The following is a 14,441-nucleotide window of genomic DNA, read 5'->3' on the forward strand; positions in this document are numbered from 1 at the left end:
TGGCTGCAATCCCCACTGACAATGATGCCATTGTGGGCTATGGGTTGCTTAGTGTGTCCTGGAGCTGTGCCTAATAGAGTTATAGTGCTGATGTGATGGCTGCGTAGCCGAGGAGAGTAGTGTCCTTTTATATGAAGGGGGCAACTGTCCAGGAGCTTCAATTTTGCTTTGCATGAAAGTCTAGGATTGTGTGTGTGTGTACATTTGTGTGTGTGTGTGTGAGTGAGCAAGGTTACTAGCTTAACTTCACTGAGCCTCCAGCCATGAATCCTTGGCTCGCCGACACACACGACTCCTCTCTGTGAAGACTCATAGCTGACTCATAGCTGAAGATGCATCGCAGACATTCTGTTGATTTCATTGTGCAGATGGGCTAACTATTTCAGAAATGAAATCTTTGTTTTTAGAACATTTGGGAATTTCAGCATTTACTAAATACTAGTCCTGAAACTACAAGTTAGATTTTAATAAGCTATTAATGCTTTAAACGCACAGTATGTCATTTCTGCCACTGTTCGGTCTCTCAATCAAAATGAAACAAAAGACAAAGTTTGATGACATCGTGAAGTAGTGTGAGATCAAGGGAGATGTTGTGAAAATCATCTATTCATGAATATTTACATTTATTCACATTAAGCTAATTTATTCTTATTCTTGACAAAATAACCGCAAGTGACTTCAGCTACCGTAACATTAACAATATAGTAACTAGTTAGCTAGTTCCAAACTTCCTTCCTCACACTGACATATCATCAAGCTACTAAAGGGGATATAAGGGATATGCTGTTGGTAGGCGGCCAAAGAAGCGTATTGTTATCTGAAACAAACCTTTAAGTCATTTATCAAGTAAATCTGCTGTTTTTTATGTTTTATATCATTACAATTTAAATATCATTTGGTTTTGGATTGATGTCAGACAAAAACAAACAATGCAAAGATGCCATAATCCTTGGCTGCAGCCCTGTAACATCCTGTGGTCCGTACCAACTAATACAAGGCCTGAAAAACTGACAGCGTTTCATGGATATATTCCGCTTCCACTCGTCATGGTCAGGCCTTCATTTGGCGCACCACTCAAGCAGAGAGGTGGGGTAGGCCTCCGGAGACACAGAGGCCGCTGATACCACAGGATCATCATCCTCGGCATAACTCAGACACTCAGCTGGTAAATGTTATGCAGTGGCATGCCACGAGTACCTCAGTTGTCACCTCTGTTAGTAAGATTAGGCTCTGGCAGAATGGAGTGACAGATGATGAGTGGTGAGTATGACCACTGGGTGCTAATGCAGAGGACAGAGAGGGAGAGGGCTGGCCGTAACAGACAGAGAGGCAGACAGACACTGGAGCGTTTGGAAAAACGGTATGTCAGTTTTGCTGATGTCTATAGTAACAGTAGCCTCCAATTTGACATTCCCTCCACCAAACATTGGTTTTCTGTTTTTTTTTCCTCTTTTTGGCTTCTCTTTGACCTCCTTAAAAGAACAAGCTATGTTTCCCAGGGCCCAGCTATTTGAAGCTCATAGTTTTGGTCATCCAAAGTTTTCTGTTCCAACTCAAACCGTTCAGACACTGTCCCCACTTACATTTCCACAATGGCAGGGTCCTGGGGGCCAGACCATAGCCGCCCTACACTCTGCCCACAGTTGAGTTGCCTCTGGCAGGACTGCTGCGTGCTTTGTGTGCTGGTTCTGGCCGACGATCAGGGAAACCCCACAGTCTCTCCATGGTGAATGTCGAACGGCCTGCCAAGACCATTATGCATCCCTTCAATGGTTGTGAATAGCAGCACACTACAGTACAGAAGATTTGAGAGATGTGCAATTCACCCAGGGCTACAATGCGAGACCATGACACAGATACAGACACTGGTGAACTGAACTAATCCCTGACATGGTTTCTCCGTGTTGTGTCTTTGAGTCTTTTTCTGATCGACAACAAACAAAACAAATCCTGATAAAAATGTGTCCCACAGCGCAGTACACAGTAAAATATGAAAACAGTTGGTGAATAATATTCCTTGACACAGTTAGTGAATTAAGTCTAAACAAGCATTACTCTAAAAAGCCAGGAGATTATTCCACTTATTCTACAAATACTGGTTGTGGAGACTTAGTGTGGCTAAGTGAATGACAGCAGGAGGCCTATCATGGTCACGTTTAACACTCTTAAATATGGGGATTAAAGCTTTTTCCATAATTTCACTGCAGAGTTCATGTAAAACACACTTAACCACAGTGACCTAATAACCCCTAGGACACAAAAACCAATCCTGTTTGCCTTTCTCCTGAGCTCTTATATATGTGTATTTATCTTCCTGACGCTGACCACAGAAATGAGCAATCTATAATGTCTCTAACACCTATCTCTTTAACATTTGTTCCATTCATTAGTCCCTCTGTAGTCGTTGTTTGTCAGATCAGTGTCAGACATTTAAATCTAACAGAATTAGAGTTTAACTGTTATCTTCATTTAGCACAGAGAAACATCTGTCTATTAATTTCAAACTCATGCAGCGTTTCCCAGCACTCCCACAGTCCAGTGGCATATTGCGGTAGTGGATATCAAGATGAGTCACATCAGCTAGCAGGCAGCTGGCAGGCTTGCCGTATCAGCCTATCCTGTAATCTTACGATTAGCCTTCACTGATCCCATCAGGACTGCCTGGATCTGGGGTGCAAAGCCTAAAGGTTTATCCTGCAAGCCTCCCTGGCTGCTTCACGCACACAACACAAATGGGGCCCATATACAAACGCATAGCACACCCCAAATATTTTGGCTTTTTCGAATGCTGATCATAAAGGCAATATATCCCAAACACAAAGTCCAAGGAGCAGAGCTCATCAGGCCTATGCATCAGCGTCCCCCACTGTCATGTCTCAAGCCCCGATGCTGTTGCGTCTCAAGGGGATGATGGTGGTAGTGAGATGTGTCACGGGGGTCAGACCCAGAAGTTAAAGGGGCAAATTTTGTGCTCTTCTGACAACGGGGGAGGGAGGCGGAGGGATGAGGGGGGAGGGAAGAAGGGTTGGGCAGCAGCCAAGTGACATGCCGTGACGGATTTCAAGGCTTCTTAAAGAAGGAACGCATGGAAAGCACACGAGCAAACACTTATACATTGCACCCACAGAAACACACGTGAGCACATTCACCCAATGTGCGAACACACCCACACAATTACATACCTGTCAGACGGTGGATGTTATGTCTAAAAGAAACCTGCCAACATCTCAAAACTACCATTTGGAAAGTTTAACTGCTTTTGGGTATAACATATTAATAATACAAATTGTTTTCTAATTTTTTTTTATAAACACTGTATGTCTTTGTCTGAAATACCCTACAAATTGTGTGCCTGTGGGCGCAGCATGCATGCATCATGGCAGTTAGTTTAGGATGTTTCATGGGGCACTGACTGGACACAGGAAAGAATCATCTTACTGATGAGAAAAGGGAATGCTGGAGCCATTTACCTCCCTGACTCTCTGTCCTTGGGTCAAAAGGGGACCGGCCATAAACGCCTGGACACCAACAGAGACAGACCTCTGACCATACAGGCCTTGTTTCACTCTCCTTGCAGCCACTAACATCAGCTGGTGGAGGAGGCCCTGGTTGTTTAAATTTATAGCACAATGTCATCCTGTGTCATGAATGAACTACAATGCATGTATTCATCCAACATGAATGCATAAGGAGAAAGTAATCCTGATAGAAACAGGAGAATGCCTCATCATAAAACGATCAATACTTTCCACCCCGTTTCAATTTCAGGTCACTAATGTGTAAAGGTGTTAACACACCTGCTATTATCCATCACGTGTGCAAAACGATGATCTCAGAGCAGCAATAATTGTGAGCGGTGGCAGTCAAGATGCCATTTTTGCTGCCGAACGTGTTTGACAAGCTTAACAAGAATATAACACACACACACTTGCCAACTAGACAGGCTACTCTGTCACCTCTCAGACAAAAGGGTTTACGCCTGGCGCTCTCAGCCAAACAGCTGAGGGCAGTTTAATTATCGAAAAACCTATATGCCTAGTATGATGTCATTTCATTGCAACCTATTCACTCTCCAGTACATTAGGGCAAACCCCTAAAGTGGCAGAAAATGCTTGCATTTGTTTTGACGTATTAATATATAGCACATAAGATATAAGTTAGCTCATGATCTTATTTAATCATTTAAGCTAATAGAGAGGCTTTTTTCTTTTCCATTCATGCCCTGAAAGGATTTTTTCAGCTGTTACAGTGCTGCTTGAGGAGAGTTGAATGAAACGGTCTGGAATGTACCATTACATTTTAGAGGGTACTGATGTGGCATATACGAGGCATCTCCGTGTATAACACACCACATAAAATGTTCATATGCAGATTGGACTTTAAAATGCTTCTTTTCGTTCATCAGTGTGACAGAAACGTAACTGCGCGTCTTTTACGTGACAATGAATCCTGCGAGAAAAAGAAAACCCCTACTGTAGCCGCGGGTTGGACCGCGCCAAGATGATGTTACGAACAGCCCTTTAAAGTCGCTCCACTTCCGAGGTGAAGTAAAGTAGAGCTCCGCCGCACAGAGGGAAGGCACCAACTGACAATCTACCCCCCTGACAAAAAAATCCCCCTAATTAGACAGGCTATGTTGAGAAAACACACTTGGACTTTGGGCTATTTTATGGAGTCGGAATCGAAGGAATTTCCCTTTTGTCCACATCTATGTAGGACGTGGCGTCTGCGACTGCATTGAAGTAACCTAAATTAGGTTCATTTGCGCAAAAGGAAACGTGCATTTTCTTTTTTTTCCCAATTACGCGCAAAGACGACAACAGCAGCAACCTGGACTACTCTTTTAGTACAGGAATGGTTTATCCTCCCGAAGGTTTATTCTACATCGAAATGGATCAATCACCACCAGGTAAGTTAGGGTTAAAGGCAGCCATTGTCTGATCTGCGGGGGGTCGGGAAACCTTTTTATTCGCTTTCTGCTTTTATTCTCCATCTTGTGTATAATGTACAGTCTGTAATGAAGTTGACATGTGAGGAAAAAAGCTGTGCAGGTGTCGGTCAGACGTTATAATGGCCAGGTCCTGAGTGCTGCGCTCCCCCAGTGGCATTGCCCAGGCATGCATAGCGCAATTCACTTGCCAATTACGTAATACCTTTCTGTGGACCAGGCGCAGTGGCTTGCCTCTTTTTCTTTTGTCCCAGCACGTATGACCAACCTGGGCAAGAATTGCATGGCGGTTTTTGCAGCCTCGCACAGTCCAGCAGATCTGATGAAGGTGTATGACAGTGTGAAGGGTGCATTTTTAAAAGGGGGATAAGTTGAGTGTGTGTTAATGAGCGCCGCATGAAACGATCGCTTTGTTCTCCTCTGCAGCCAGCCGTGGTTAATTTGTGTGCTAGCTCTGGAAGTAGGCTAGAGGCAAGCAGACTAGACAGCTCGTCTCATGACTAAACTAACAACACTTCATTTTTTATTTACATTTGTCATCTGACCTCGGAGCTATTACACGGTCCTAGCAATGTGTCACACTTGTGCGTTCAGCATTTCTGTGCTGTTATGTCGGTTTTTTTTTTTAAATAACCACCTAGCTAGCAGAATTATTTTGACTTGAGCAAATTGAAATTGCATCGTCTTGTTGGCCCCGTGCATTTATTATTTCGAGATATCTACAGAGTACGAGCTTAAAATGAATACCAGCCTGCTGACACACCATAAGAACCACACAGATAAGCTGTATTGTTCCCATAAGGTCTGTGTTGTATATGCTTCAGTGGCAACTCCTTGTGTGCTTTCTGGGCTGAACACACTGCCAAACCAGGCTGCACCGTGACTGAATTGATATTTTTTATTATTCCACACTTAAATTACGTGGCTCTTGTCTGTACTGGTATGTGCATGTGGGTTTTGGAAGCCAGGAGAGAGTTTCTTGGCAGGACACAGACAGAGGAGGAGGAGGGGGGAAGGTGTGCACATTTAATTTTGCTGAGTTCAGGAGCCGCAGATTTTTCGTTTTTTTTTTTTGTGCCTGCCACTGTGCTGCTGCACCTGCCTTTTGTTTATTTTAAGGTCAGAAAAAGAGGAGAGCGGATGGTGGGAGAAAGCCACATTTTCTCCTCTCTGAGGGTGCTCTTGTATTCTCCCTAACTGCCTCATGAAAGGCACTTTTGTCCTGCAGTGAAATATATCGCCCTTCACCTCCTCTTGATGCGGTTTGCCCTCCTTTTTCATTTTTAGGAAAGCGCTTAATCTTTCGGCCAGACTCGCAGATTTTTTATTCCTTTAAGGTTGACGGAAAACTTAAGAGGATCTGTAAGCGTGCAATCATTATTAAATGGGAGGAGTGGTCCAAGAGGGCTCAAAATATAACTTCTGGTTTATTTAATGCCTTTCATGCAGTGCAGGACAGTGCCCGAGGCGGCTGCAAACTTTTAGAAGCTAGAATGGGAGAGGCAATTGAACGCCCCAAAGTAAAAAAAATGGTTTTATAGTTGTTGATTGACAGTCCTCTGAAATGAGCAGTGCTGACCACACTTAAGATCTTGGTAATGATTAGGGGAGGGATATCTCTTGGAAACATGCCTGGGCTTGTCCTCAGAGCTTGACAGGCTCAGTCAAACAAGGGTGTGACAAACTGTGTGTGTTAGTGGGGGGGTTTAGGGGGTTGGTATACATTGAGAACACTGTATTTCCATAACACACATCCTTGATTGCAATAGTCATAATATTGAAAGTCGCGTCTACAGCACTTCTCTTGATGTCACAACAGATCAATGCAATCGCAATCCCAGACAGATCTCTTTCTAAGAAACTGTCGTCCGGATCGTTTGCATTTCCTTCTCTTATCTCTCTTTCTCTTTTGCTGTCTAGCTCTCCCTCCCAGGTCCACAAAGCCAGTGTCCTCCACCATGAACAACAACTGCCTTGCGCCTCCCATGTATTCGCTACAGGACGCTGAATGGTACTGGGGAGACATAAGCAGGTAGTGTATCTTAACTTTAACAGTCCTGTTTCAGATATGCCGTCATTCTTGCGCACGCTAAGGTGTGCTCTGAATACGTGTTGATTGTTTGACATATCGGTATGTCTGATCTGTTAACCGTTAACTGATTTTCCCTCAGGGATGAGGTGAATGAGAAGCTCCGAGACACACCTGATGGCTCCTTCATGGTGCGTGACGCATCCACAAAGCTGCAAGGAGACTTTACGCTGACATTAAGGTAAGCAGCAGAAAGAGAGAATATGATTCTTTCCATGAGAGCGCTACCACAAACAAAAGGGGGTTACAGTTTATTTTACACTAATAGTCTAATTTTGTGCTTTGTGTTTCACTTTTACAGGAAAGACGGACACAACAAGCTGATCAAGATCTACCACCGTGATGGCAAGTACGGCTTCTCGGACCCCCTCACATTCACTTCAGTGGTCGAGCTCATTTGGCACTATCAGCACCATCCATTGGTGGAGTACAATGCCACACTGGACCTGATGCTCACCCATCCTGTGTCCCGCTTCCAGCAGGTTAGTGACAACTGTTACTTTATGTTCTAGGATAAAAATGTCGATCAGAAGTCTGACACTTTTGAAAGGATTATGTATTGTGCATATTTAAGTGTTATTTTTGTCGTCAGGTGAAAGAAGACAGCGTCGATGTTGCTGGAAGAAAGCTCAAGGAGGTTCACACTCAGTATCAAGAGAAGACGAAGGAGTTTGATCGTCTTTATGAAGCTTTCACAAAGACCTCACAGGTAAAAACAAACTTATTAAATGAGCTCTGATGGTCTCTAAGAGCAAAATATCAATACCTTTCTAAACAGTAGAATTTATGTTCATGGGGGTCCTGAGTTTTTCCTTACTGGATGTATTCTCTGTGACGCAGGAGATCCAGATGAAGCGGACAGCAATTGAGGCCTTTAATGAGACAATGCTGATCTTCGAGGAGCAGTGTCGCGAACAGGAACGCTACGGAGAGGAGTTTGAGCGGAACAATCAGTCTGAGGGGGCCGACAAAGATCTGGAGAGGTACTTAATTTCATCATGGTCAAAAAAATGTGTGATTTGGGCAAATGTAGCCCGCATCTGTTGAACTCTATTCAGACCTGTGACCTTTGCTTTCTCTCGTTAGCTTTCTGATAAATTACGAGAAGCTGAAGTGTCGTCTCGGGGAGATCTACGACAGCAAAATCCATCTGGAGGAAGACTTGAGAACGCAGGTGGAGGACTACAGAGAGACAGATAGGAAGATGAACAGCTTGCGACCCAACCTCATCCAGCTACGCAACATCAGAGACCAGTACCTCAAGTAAGCAGCCTCACAATATTGTTTGTGGTATCTATGGTGAAAACATAATTCAGTCTAATTATTTTATGTTAATGTTAAATCTCTCTTGACATCTCTCCTTCCAGCTGGCTTAATCACAAAGGCGTACGGCAGAAACGCATAAATGACTGGCTGGGGACGCAGAGTGACAGCCTTGATGAGTAAGTTTCACCAAATTCTTTGTTGAAACAATATTTAAGAATGCTGCTGATAACTTGTAAACGAAACAGAGTTGGTGTTAAAATACAACTGTTGTTTTTTCAGTACATACGTGTTGAAGGGAGACGAGAAGAATTTGCCGCATCAGGATGAGACGAACTGGTTTGTTGGTGAACTTAGCCGGACGCAGGCCGAGGAGATGCTCCAAGGTAAAGCTCCTGGAACGTTCCTGATCCGTGAGAGCAGCAAACAGGGATGCTACGCCTGCTCTGTTGTGTGAGTATTACATTTTAGAAGTTAATATCTGGAGATTGGATCAATTTCAATATTGCTGCTGCACATGCTGTAATCGTGTGGCGCTCGATTTGATTTTTTTTTTCCTGTTTCTTCATACATTACAGCGTGAATGAAGAAGTGAAGCATTGTATGATCTACAGCACACCACACGGATATGGCTTTGCTGAGCCCTACGACGTCCACTGCTCACTGAAAGACCTTGTCCTGCACTATCGCCTGCACTCCTTAGCCCAACACAATGACGCCCTGGATGTTCGGCTGTCACATCCAGTACATGCCAACGCTGCAGGCACGCCTTCTCAACATGCAGAGGAACACAAACTCTTACAGACTCCAAAACACACAGCGGGACTCCCGCCTGCAGCTCCAGAGATGTAATCCAACAGAAAGAGACAACAGGACATGTTTACTGTTTCCTGCGAGAATGACTGCATCGAGGTGCAATGTGTAAATTTTTGCACTACAGTGATTCCATCGGTTTTGTGAATGGGATTTCACAGATTGAAGTGGGACCCCGAACTTGAATGTCAGCTTGAACGTTGTTTTTTTTTTTTTTTTTTTCAAAGAGACTGTTTAAGCTTTTAATATTTTTTTTTGTACTTCATTTGTTGCCATTGGTTTAATGGACACCGTTTTCAGTAGGGATGTTGACAATGAGAAAATTGCTCTCTGACATCAGGTGCTGCACCTTTGTTTGACTTTTACAACCAGAGTTGATGTTGCTAGAGATGTCCATTTCCCTAGTTAAAATTAATTCAGTTCAGAGAATTTGACCTATAGGTTAGAAATATGGTACTATGGAGTTTCTCATACCTGAGCGTGTAATGGCTTTTCCTTTCTTCTTTTTTTAAAGTAATTTGTTCCACATTTATGCTTTATTCAGATAGCGAAAAAATGGAAAGTGACAGGAAAGGCAGGGGGAGTGAGACGGGGAGATGACATGCAGCAGTAAGAACGTAGCCTTGAGACATGGTACACACTCTACCATGGGAGCTGATTTTTTTGCAAGCATGTGAGTTATATTAAGCAAAGACATTATTTAGCATTCAAAGGACTTGAATTTGAGGGAGAATTTTTATGTCCGCAGTAAATTTACTTACCTGTTTGCTAATATCTACATAAGCACACAGCTATTGCCCTCTTCTTAATGTTCAAATTAAAATAAATCGTACATATTTTGATGTACAGAGGGTGCTACAAGGTGGTGTATATTAACTAGTCAAATGCTAAGTATTAGACTCAGACTCAGGCCTCTACACTAGTAACAGCCAGCTGTGCTACTGAATCAAAGAAATTAGAGGCAGAGGAGTTTAAGTTCCTTTATTTTTCAAGGAACTAGATTAAACATTACAATGTCTTAGCTGTGTCACTGTAAATCATGAAGAAAGCCAACTTGCTTAGTTAGCTTACTGCAAGATACCAAGATAGTAAGTTTAGACTAACTCACAAACAAAATTTAATACAACTTACATGGGGGTGTTAAGCTGCTCACCATTGTTCTAGTGCTTCCTTACACCCACAGTAACTGATATTATTACTAGCAATCAGAGTGGAGCCAAAACAGCCAATCAGAAATGATCAACTCCAGTATTGTGGCTTGCACTGAAGCACAATCATTGTGCACTTATGTGGATAATAGGTAACACTATAATAAATATATTGAGCACAAAATAATTGTTTAGTTTCAAATTAAATTAATCTTTGTTTGAATTATATAACTTTTTTTTAATTTTTTTTTTTTCAAAATATAATTTATGTGCTTACAAAAAAAACCATTATTCTGTACTCAATTTCCCATTACGTGCTCAGGAATGGTGCTGAAATATAACTCCATAGTTCACTACTGCGTAGTGTGTTTGTGAGGGTGAAAAATGGTTCTGTAAACAGGCTGTTTCCGTCATATGGGTTTGGTGGACCAAACCATTTTTGGGTAAACGCCACGTGTGAATATGTGAAGAGTCGTGGTGCATCTGGACAATTTGCCCCTTTGTTAACAGACATTCATATACAGTGGATAATTATGTAGCATTAACATCCTGTAGAATACCATTGTAATGTTAAACCCATTGACCAAAGCACTTAATAGTGAGCAAAACTACATCCCTGTTAAGTCCGGTAATTGCATTTGGGCAAAGGTAGGGGAAATTATGTACACCTGCTGATGTGCTGATCAAAACATAATCTGAAGTACTGTATGTTATATTCTGTTACTCAAAGAAGTATAAGCTTTTTGTATTCTATATATATTTTTTCTATAAACATGCCACAAGATGAAAGCTTGAAGAAAGTGCAATCCAACAGTATTTCTTATTGTTGCAATGTATGACGACGACGACGATGATGGTGGTGAAGGTAATGTTGTTATGAGAGGTTGACATTTGCCACAAAAATGCACTCTCTTTGGTGGTGTCGGTATGATGTGGCCTCCGATGTTTGTGTGAACTGCCAGAGGTCCGGAAGTATCCTGCCTCCATTACTTGAAGTGTGGCATTGCTCGAGCTATGAATGTTTTTCATGACATGCCACCTACATAGCTTAAGAGGAAAGGAATCCATGTTGAACTTGGCACATTTTTCAAGTTTGAGGACAATAGATACTCTGTACAGAGAACCTGTAAAATGTATTTCTGAGGTTTGTTTATGGAAGGAGGGTGATTAAGCCTCTTATAAAAATATAACTCCACTGGGGGATTGAGGAAACTCCTTGGATGAAGCTAAGCAATGTGAGATCCTGACCTTTTTTTCTTGCTGAAAGACAATAAACTGATGAGGGTTTTGTCAACTTGCATAATCCTTTGCTTTTTCTTTGAACAGTTGATTGCTTTCACAGTCTACAGTGTTTATAGCCATGTAAAAAGATTTCAGGAGCTATTTCTTTCCAAGTAATGTTGACATTTCTATACCATGGGTAGAATAATGACCAAATACAAAGCATAGAAAGTGCTGGTTATCTAAAATATACCGTCTGTCTCTAGTGGAGCCATTGTCGTCTGATGAGCTTATCCTCGGGTCAGCAGAGATAGGAGGCAGCGGGGGTACTGGAGGACACACTGTGGACAGATGGAAGAGAAAGGAAGCGATAAAGACAATAGCAGGATATGTGCAGGCCCTTTCCCTTCACAGTCTGGCCGCTGTGGAGTCACTAGAAAACAATCTATCGGACATACCTCACTATGAACGTTCTGTCATTTCAAACAAGCTTTTTGGAAGCTCTTGTGAAAGGAATGTAGCTCAGCTGTAAATACTTGGTACCAGCCAGCTTGAGTTTCCAGAACTTATCACACTCAACACCATTGTTATCCGATAAGTACACAACATCAACGTGGTCCAAATTTTCCACTATTGCACCGCTGACACAGAAACACAGCATACTGTGGCCACCAATGGTGATGATGCTCACCCTGGGCGACGCCACCATTGGCCCTCGGTGACCAGAGCAACAGGTGGCGTGTTTCAACCATCACATAAGGTCTGCGTTAGGTAGGGATTAATGACGAGCAGAGGGCGGGGATGTACTGGAGCAGAGCCTCAGTTCCAGGCCACGGATTACTCCCTCTTACCTGTGTCAGCATAGAGAGTTGGTGGACAGGCAGCATGTGTGTTCTGCTCGGGATGGACCAGATGCAAGGGAGATAGATAGATAGGACAGACTGTACCAGCGCTGAGTCACACTCAGGCTGCTGCATGAATGTCCTAAAGACAGAGCGAGTGGGTAGAGAAAGTGTGTGGGGTGGACAGACAGGAAAAGAGGAGGGACAGGAAGAAGTGCTCAAAATGTTTCTATCTCCTGTACAGGATGGTATAAAAAATGAAGGCTGGAAAGGTCAAGTTGGGCCTCTGCTGCATCTCCTTTGACCTGAAGTACACTCCCACCTGGCTTTACCCCAAAGCTATTTGCTCTGACAGCAGTTTCGTTTACACTGGCTGCTCAGTTGAATTTTCCCAAACTCCCTGAATCTTACTTTAATCTATGTGAAGCTAAAAGAAAAATACAAAACAAGAAACAGCAGCCCTCACGTGTTTTTCTTGCTCATACATACACACCGTCTCTACTTTCCTCCCTTTCTCCGTCGTTGTCGGCACACTTCAGCCGTGGACCTCGCTCGTTTAAATTCATAGTCATTTAGCTTTATAGTTCTCAATTTAAATACGTCCTGGCTGAAGGGTGGAGGGGGGGGGGGGGCTGGCAGGATGAATTACCTCTGGAGTCACGCCTAAAACACACACACCATCAACTGTCTCGCAGGCTTTCAGAAAAAGAGGTTTTCTCGCTCTCAGTGCAGCGGCAGCCAATCACGTCTCTCCTCCCCTCTGTCTCCGTCCGACTCCACCGTCTCCACGCTACCCGACCGGCCAATGGGAGGCCGAGAACGTGCAGCGCGTCGTCCAATCAGCGAGCAGTTGCTATGTTGGAGGCAGAATCGATAAGAGGGATTTTTTTTCCTCTTTTTTTTTTACTAGCTCACATTATAGCTGGCTATAGGCTGAAGGCAACAGACACTGTTGCCTGCCAAGCACTAGGCTACAGGCTGAACCACTACCAGCCTCTTTGAAGCCTTTCTAGGAACACCACAAACAAAAGCCAAACATTCTTTCTGTGTATTGTATATGTATTTTATATGAGTATGAATGTTTAAGAATTTAGGGTCACAGGGTTTGTTCAGGAAAAGCTAGAAAATGGAGCTGGAGAAATGTTTCCAGTCCTGGAAGTATTGTAGCAAATACACAGACACTTACACTTAATCAAGTTTCACAATGAAAATGATGCGAAAGTTTGTAGGCTAATCAATGTTTTTTTTTTCTTCTTGTTTTAATAACAAATGTCTGATTGCCTACTGTAACCAAGCCTCAAGCCACAGTAGTGGCAAGACAACACCTTTAACTCTACAGTGAATATTATACATATTCAACAAAATATTTAGGATAATATTTTGAGGCCATATGTCTGGTGGCCCAATCAATCCTGCCTGAGGTCTCATGCTTTACTGAAAACTGTAGTAACTGTACTGTGGGTTCACTAAAATAAAAGACAAACTGAATGAAACAAAGTACCAAACAAAGTAAATGATAAGATGAAGAATAACAACAGAGTGGCATCAGATCATATAGTTCATAGGATGCTTCCAAAAAGTATTATAAGTGACTTCTGTTAATAGTGATTAGAGTAAGGGGCATAACATACAACTGCTTGCTGACTATTCAGGAGAACTGCCAATCCAGATACACAACTAAATAAGATTGGCACAATACCTGATCATAGCCCATGCATGTAAAAGGATCCCACCTCCTTGAAACAGGTAAAACAGGACTAAACTCTAAAATATAAGTATATATAATATAAAATTACAACTATTTGTATGATTTCCTCCCAATTCGACCTGTGACGCACATATTACATTGTACTTCTATTTCTCAAGGAGAAAAAAAAAATCCTCACTAAAGATTTTGGCTGTAATGAGTAAAGGACCTCAGCAACCGTCAAGCTCTCAGGACAATCTCATTGGAGGAGTTCAGCTCTCAAATAGATTAAAAAAGAACCAGCGGGCACGCGGCCAGCAAACCAATGTGGCACGGGCCTGATAGACACCGGCTCCGGTGCAGATGGCAGAGAAGCTTCAGAGTTCAAATCAGAATCCTGCTTGGTCTAAAAGCATAATACTGTCTTTAC

General features: G+C 42.7%; 1 protein-coding gene across 1 annotated transcript; it reads left to right on the forward strand.

The window, feature by feature from the left end:
• Nucleotides 1-4,549: 4,549 nt before the first annotated feature.
• On the forward strand, nucleotides 4,550-11,555 carry LOC141016981 (phosphatidylinositol 3-kinase regulatory subunit gamma-like). Its single transcript, XM_073491595.1, has 10 exons — nucleotides 4,550-4,909; nucleotides 6,869-6,980; nucleotides 7,120-7,218; nucleotides 7,339-7,519; nucleotides 7,630-7,746; nucleotides 7,878-8,020; nucleotides 8,124-8,300; nucleotides 8,405-8,479; nucleotides 8,583-8,753; nucleotides 8,879-11,555. The coding sequence occupies exons 1-10, from the start codon at nucleotides 4,855-4,857 to the stop codon at nucleotides 9,150-9,152; spliced, it is 1,404 nt and encodes a 467-aa protein (XP_073347696.1). The 5' UTR covers nucleotides 4,550-4,854; the 3' UTR covers nucleotides 9,153-11,555.
• The last annotated feature ends 2,886 nt before the right edge of the window (nucleotides 11,556-14,441 follow it).

The sequence above is a fragment of the Pagrus major genome, chromosome 21, assembly GCF_040436345.1.
Source record: "Pagrus major chromosome 21, Pma_NU_1.0".
Classification (NCBI taxonomy): Eukaryota; Metazoa; Chordata; class Actinopteri; order Spariformes; family Sparidae; genus Pagrus; species Pagrus major.

Coding starts and splice junctions, on each gene's coding strand:
- LOC141016981 (XM_073491595.1), top strand. CDS start 4,855: ATGGTTTATCCTCCCGAAGGTTTATTCTACATCGAAATGGATCAATCA. Junction 6,981..7,119: donor TACTGGGGAGACATAAGCAG/GTAGTGTATCTT, acceptor ATTTTCCCTCAG/GGATGAGGTGAATGAGAAGC. Junction 7,219..7,338: donor GACTTTACGCTGACATTAAG/GTAAGCAGCAGA, acceptor TCACTTTTACAG/GAAAGACGGACACAACAAGC.